General features: G+C 51.4%; 1 protein-coding gene across 1 annotated transcript; it reads right to left on the minus strand.

Moving 5' to 3' along the window:
* Positions 1–216: 216 nt before the first annotated feature.
* Positions 217–3,456, minus strand: LOC110089530 (interferon-induced protein with tetratricopeptide repeats 5). Its single transcript, XM_020812666.3, has 2 exons — positions 3,368–3,456; positions 217–2,421 (listed from the first exon to the last, which is right to left on the minus strand). Exons 1-2 carry the CDS (start codon positions 3,373–3,375, stop codon positions 1,068–1,070), a joined length of 1,362 nt encoding a protein of 453 aa, XP_020668325.3. The 5' UTR covers positions 3,376–3,456; the 3' UTR covers positions 217–1,067.
* Between the last annotated feature and the right edge of the window lie 2,606 nt (positions 3,457–6,062).

Genomic DNA, 6,062 nt, shown 5'->3' on the forward strand with positions numbered 1-6,062 from the left:
TGTAGTGGATCAAAGCTCCAAGCCACGTATTCCACAGAGCTACCTAGCCAGCTGTCACACTACTAATTACCCAAAAGTTACTAGTTACAGCTATCTATGTTATGCAAAACTAGTTACTTCTGCGCTTTAGCTGAATGGGAAGTTGAAAGACATGGAGCTGGAGTCTTAAGTCAAATCATGGGGGGGAGGGGGAAGAATCCACACAGAGGCACGGTATCCTTTTCCATATCGGTAGAAAGAAGGCTTTATTTCATGTGTTCAAGGCAACAAAACTAAGAGTTGGTGAGAGGAGAGCGGCGCGTGGAGCACCTTGCGTGGTGGGCTTGCTCTTTTCCACGGATTCCCACCCGTTCCCTGCAAAAACAACTCTTTCTCAAAGGTCCTTGCGGGGTGGGGTCAGGGGGATGGTGAGGAATCCTATCCAACAGCAGCAAGATTTTAATCTATTAAAAACAGAGCTCAAGGAAAGTCTGGCCCTCCAGATGGAGTGGGCTCCCATCCTGCTCCACTCTAGCCAGTAGGCTGTACAGCCAACAGTACAGGATTGGGAGGGAGACACACTCCAACCCCTTTTTGGAGGGCCACCTGTTTTCCCCCATCCCAGAATTAAAAGCCTCCACCGGAGTTTATAGGCTGAATCCCTGCGGAAAGTCTCGTTTCCGACACGCTCCATTGAAAGGGCATCCCCTGAATCACCCAGCCGTGCTCTTCCCTCCCTCCCTGGTCACTTCACATGCATCCGGAACAACATCGGTGACCTTTAACAACAGTGGATGGATTGCATCTTCCTCATATCATTTCACCCTTTTCCTTGGGAGGAGGGAAGGGGAAAAAAAGGGAGAAATTGTGGGGGAGCGGTTGGGGGACAAAAAGAACCATCGGATAGAATGACATTTCCAAAAGCAAATACCCTGTGAACAATTAAAAACACCCAGGAGTTCAGCCACAACAAGAAGATGTCCATAAAAAAAGTGAGCATCTCTCCCGAGCGAAGGGAGAAAATTTGTGCTGCCGCCACCCGTCTTCGATCCTTCTTTGGAGGTCCCGGTGACGGACGCGGGGCTCCTTCATCTCAGCGCTCGGTGGTTGTGCCACCACAGCTCCTCACTCCCAGGGCCCGGATCCTCACAGTGTACTGTCTGAAGGAAGCTGTAGATGGTGTCCGCGCGAGCCGTTTGGGAATCCTCCCAGAACATGTGCGCCAGGCTCATCAGGCGCCTCACCAGCAGTTTCTTGCCGAGGCCGCCCGCGATGCAGATCCCCGCCATATATTTCTCCAGGGCCTCTTGCTTCTGATTCTTCTTCTGGAGAAGGAAGTCTCCCCACTGCAGATAGAGAGCCTGAAGGCATTGCTTGCTGATGTTTGGGGCCTCCTCCACCAGGTGGGCGTAAATCTCTTCCTCGTAGGCTAGGAGTCCTTCTCCGTAGATCGTCGCCAGCTCCAGCATGGGATCGACAAAGAAAGCGTTCATTCGCACGGCCTGGTGGAAATTCTCGCCCGCGAACGTCAGCAGGCTTGACTTCCGTTCGGGAGAAGCTCCCTCCATCTGGGCCTTGTAGCACATGCCGAGGTCATAGTAGAGGATGTGGTAGCTGGAATCCAGAGCAATGGCCTTCTTCAAAATGGATATAGCTCGGGACAGCAGTGGCGGGTCACGGAGACACAACTTGGCCGCCCTTCGAAGGACTTCAGGGTTGAGGCTCCTCTCAACCACTTCCTCCAGGAGCTTCCTTGCTCTTTGCTCATCTTTTTGCAGAAGCAACCTTGCCAAGTAGATTTTGGTCTCGAAGTTCTCAGGCTGTTGAAGAACCACTTCTTCCAGCATTTCCGTCGCCTTCTCCCTGTACGGGTCGCTCTGAAGATGCTCCCAAGCGGCATAAAGAGCCATCGCCAGGCCCGTCTGCAACTGGTTGTTAGACGGGCCCCTTCTTCGCGCTCCTTCAAAGCACTCTTTGGCCTCCACCCCGCGCTGGACACCTGCCACCAGGAGAGACCAGCCTTTCTGGGCCAGGATTTCGGGCAGCCCTGTCGGGAAGGGATGAGGAGTGGAGAGGGACCGGCCAAGCTCCGCTATATGGTCCAGATACCGCTGCACCATCTTGTAATTGCTCAAGTGATAATAAATCCAGGCATAGTTCCCGTAAGTCAGCACGGCCTGGCGCGAGTAGTTGTCAGGGTGGTCCTGCGCCAGAATGTGTTCTGCTTCCCGGAGACTTTTCAAAGCGTCGCTGTAGCGCCTTTGGTGGTGGTAGAGGAAAGCCTTCATGGTGACGTAGGTATCGCGGTTCTGGCATAACGTGTGTTTCACCTGGAGAGTCAAGTATTTCAGGAGATGTTCCACATCAGCCTGGTCCTCAAACTCAAAGTTCCAGGTGAAATGGCAAGGTAGAGCCTGGAGCTTCTCCCGTAAGGTTTTTCGGCTGCAAAGGGAAGAAACAGGAGGAGAAATCAGAGCTGGGTCATGTTGTTGCTGCTGCTGCTGTTGCTGGCATTATTTTTTCCTTGACTACAAGACATATAATTACTGAGCATCAGCTGGGAGTTTTTCCTCCTAAATTGTACTTTTTTTCCCATCCACCACTGAAGCTCTGGATCTTTTTTCCAGTTGAATACGCTTGTATTGTTTCAAGCACTACGATCTGCTATCAGAAGCCCACACTTTGCTAACTGAAGGTGGGGAGAGAGGAAGTAAAGAAGCCCCCCCCTTTGTCTCCAATTTATTTATTTACTTGTGATTTATTGACTTCATGAACTCATTAGCATCATGTAGAGCACTGGTTCTTAACCTTGGGTTATTCAGGTGTTTTTGGACTGCAACTCCCAGAAGTCTTCACCACCAGCTGTGCTGGCTGGGGTTTCTGGAAGTTGCAGTTCAAAAACACCTGAGTAACCAAGGTTAAGAACCACTGATGTAGAGCAGTGGTTATTCCCAACCGTGGGTCACCCAGATGTCCTAGGACTACAACTCCCATAAACCCTGGCCAGCACAGCTGGTAGTGAAGGATTCTGGGAGTTGTAGTCCTAGAGCACCTAGGTCACACAAGCCTGGGTTTATCCATTGCTGCATAGGACAGCCGCCTTCGTTTGCACCTGAATATATATATTTAAAAAGCCAGTGCATAATATTTGCACAGAGCGCCATAGGCATCCTCTCCCTTCAGCACAGGTCGAGAGAATGGGAGGGTTTTTCCAAAATCATTTGCCTATTCCAAAAACCTGCCCCCCCTTCCCACCCCGCAGGAAAGCTTGCTTCCTTCTTCCTGCAAAAAAAAAAAAAAAAGCCCAGGGAATTCCAGGACTCCCCTCCCGGCTGTATCCCATGGGCCCCGAAGGAGAGTTTCCCCCCCCCCCATGAACGCTCCTCACTTTTCCATCTTTTTGGCTTCTAGGTCGTTTCTCAAGAAAGATGCTCCTGGATCAGCTGATGCACAGATTGGTCACCAGAGTTTCTGGCCCAGCTCCCTCCCTCCAGAAGAAAGCAGCCGCATCCAGAAGAAGCCAGGCGCTGCCCAGATAGCAAAGGGTTGGCGTTTGCGACACCCGGAACATAAGCCGGAGCACGCCTTTGCAACTCACCTTAAATGGAGCACAGAAGGGGAATAAAGGCCCACAGAGTCACACCTGGCAGGCACAGGTGCTGGTGGGCAGAGGTGGAGGAGTCGCATTTCGAACCCGGCTGCCGGAGGCAGCCACAGAGGTTCCTGATGCTCTGAAGGGAAAGTGGGGCCACCCTTAGAGCGTGAGGGATCCGGATTCAGGACCCTCCTGCCAAACCACGCAGCTCAGTAAGTCGTCTTGGGCCAGTCGGCCTGACCCGCCTCGCAAGGCGGTTGTAAGGATAAAGTGCAAGACAGAAGGCATGTCAGCCGGTCGGAGGCAAGATGGGGTTAGGAACAGCACCCATAACTAGGAATAAATTAGTTACCTGGGGGGAGAGAACAGGAAAAGGAGGGGAAACCCTGCAGCCCAAGGAAAGCCCCCGCCCTCCATTTAGCCCTGCACATCTTGGCGATGGATTTGAATTTTTTTTAAAAAAATAGTGGGAAAGAGTTATTTTCTACCACATCCCATTGACCCACCCTGTTTGCCTGAGACCCATATATTTCTGTATGAGGGTGGGGTGGAGGGGCAGAGATCAGTTTTATACCAACACGTTATGTATGATGTAACACATCTTCCAGTTTGACCTTCATGGAAAGCGATGCTGGCTGGGGGATTCTGGGTGGTGTAGTGCAAAGCAGAAGTCACTGCTCTAAACTCTAAGGACCAGCAGGCAGCCTCCCCCTCCCTTTGCAAAAGCACATGGTTTGGGGCTCCTGGGTTGCAACAGCTGTCAGAATTATACCGAGTTTATTCAGATTTCCTGAACTTAAAGGGCCAGCAGACCATTTCTCTTCCTCCCCTCAAAGCCCACCTTGCTTGCCCATCGCTTAGGTGGTGCAGTTGGTGAGAAGCAGGTTGGATGGGAGGAAGCAGCTCAATGGTTAGCATGGACGGGAGGGTTGCCTAGTGGTGGTAGCGCTGAATGGAGCGTCCTGGTGTGGGCCCTTGCTTGCTGCTTGCATTTTGGCCCTTCCTAAATGCAGGTGCTTTGGGAGAACGGCTGGCCCCCTTTAGAGCCCATGTTGATGAGGTATTCCCTTTGCAATTAAAGGGTGACAGAATTTTTCACTACTGAAGAGATGATCCTGCAAAGCCTAATCCACTTCCAACTATATACCGGGCTTTTAGCATCTGGTGATCTATCAATATACAAAAATAAGCTGATTTCCACCTTGCAGAGCATGTTTATCATGTGGGGATAAACAGATGAGTTTAACATCTTAGGAGAGCACTGTGTCTGGTTACGGGCTCTCTGCTATATCTGCATTGAGTTTGGGGGGCTGCAGAAGTCCATTCAACCGCCCTCCCCAGCTGCCAGAAGCACACCCCACACTGCTGCTAGACTTATCCCAAACTCCTGGAGCAGTGGAGCTTCCTGGTGAAGACCTTGTGGAGTTTCTTTCTGTCGACAGGGTAGAATTGTAAGGTTGAGGATAAGTACCCAAAATCTCATGGAGTGGGGATGATTCGAGCCAATGATCTGTAGCCATGTGAAAATATCTGTACGGACGTTCCAGGGCAAAGGAAATAAATCTGTCATTTCAACTTTCCACTATCCAAAAAGTGCGGCTTAGATTCTTGGGAGGTGAGGGGTCCTCGGGACCAGCCTTACTGTTCCTTGGAGAGAGTTTGCTCTCCATCTCAGGCAGCAAAATCTGGAGATCACAAAAGGGAAGGAAATGAATGGGTCCTTGTTAGCTTTGCAGTTTCTGCCTTCTGATGGTTTAGGGTAGATGGGGCCTATGGGACTCCCCGCCTCATGAGTCAAAATAGTTTCTCTGACTTATGGGTCCTTTGCCTCTCAATCCAGGCAGAGCATTGTGCCCTAGAGGTGGAAAGGTCTTGGGCTGGGCCCACTCTGCTTGTGAGTGGGTCTTGTGAACGGGGGAATGAGTCACCGGCTGGAATTCTGTCTGCAAGCCTAAATCTCAACGGCAAACTGCCATGAGCTCAGAAGCTGGTGTAGGCGATGGGCGCTGCATGTCAGCCACATGACACTGTGTGCAAGAAAGGCCCTTGCTGAATTTTTAAATTCAGGCAGCAATTCGCTGTGCAACTTCACACTGATGGACTGACCCTGGCGTAGTCCTCCAGTTGGATTCTGGCCATACTTTTAAATTATTAAGAGTAGGTATAATAACTGCCCAGGTGGGTCACATGCAAAGAGAAGACACTTTGGCTCTACACTTTGCCCTTTAGGAAGAAGCACACCTGGTGATCCTTAACTAGAGATGGGCATGAACCAGTTCGTCCTGATTCATCCCAGTTCGGCTGCTGCTGCTCCTCTCCCCGCCTCCTCAGCCAATCAGCCACTTGCCAGGCCCAGCTTGCTTGCTTTCCCCACCTCCTCGGCCAATCTCCCAGTCAGGGGCAAGAGCCCAGACCTCTTTGCCCCTCCCTTTTCTCTGAGTGGCAGATCAGCCAAGAAGGTGGGGCCGAGAAGCCTGAGCTGCTGCCG

The sequence above is a fragment of the Pogona vitticeps genome, chromosome 5 (genome assembly GCF_051106095.1).
Source record: "Pogona vitticeps strain Pit_001003342236 chromosome 5, PviZW2.1, whole genome shotgun sequence".
Lineage (NCBI taxonomy): Eukaryota > Metazoa > Chordata > Lepidosauria > Squamata > Agamidae > Pogona > Pogona vitticeps.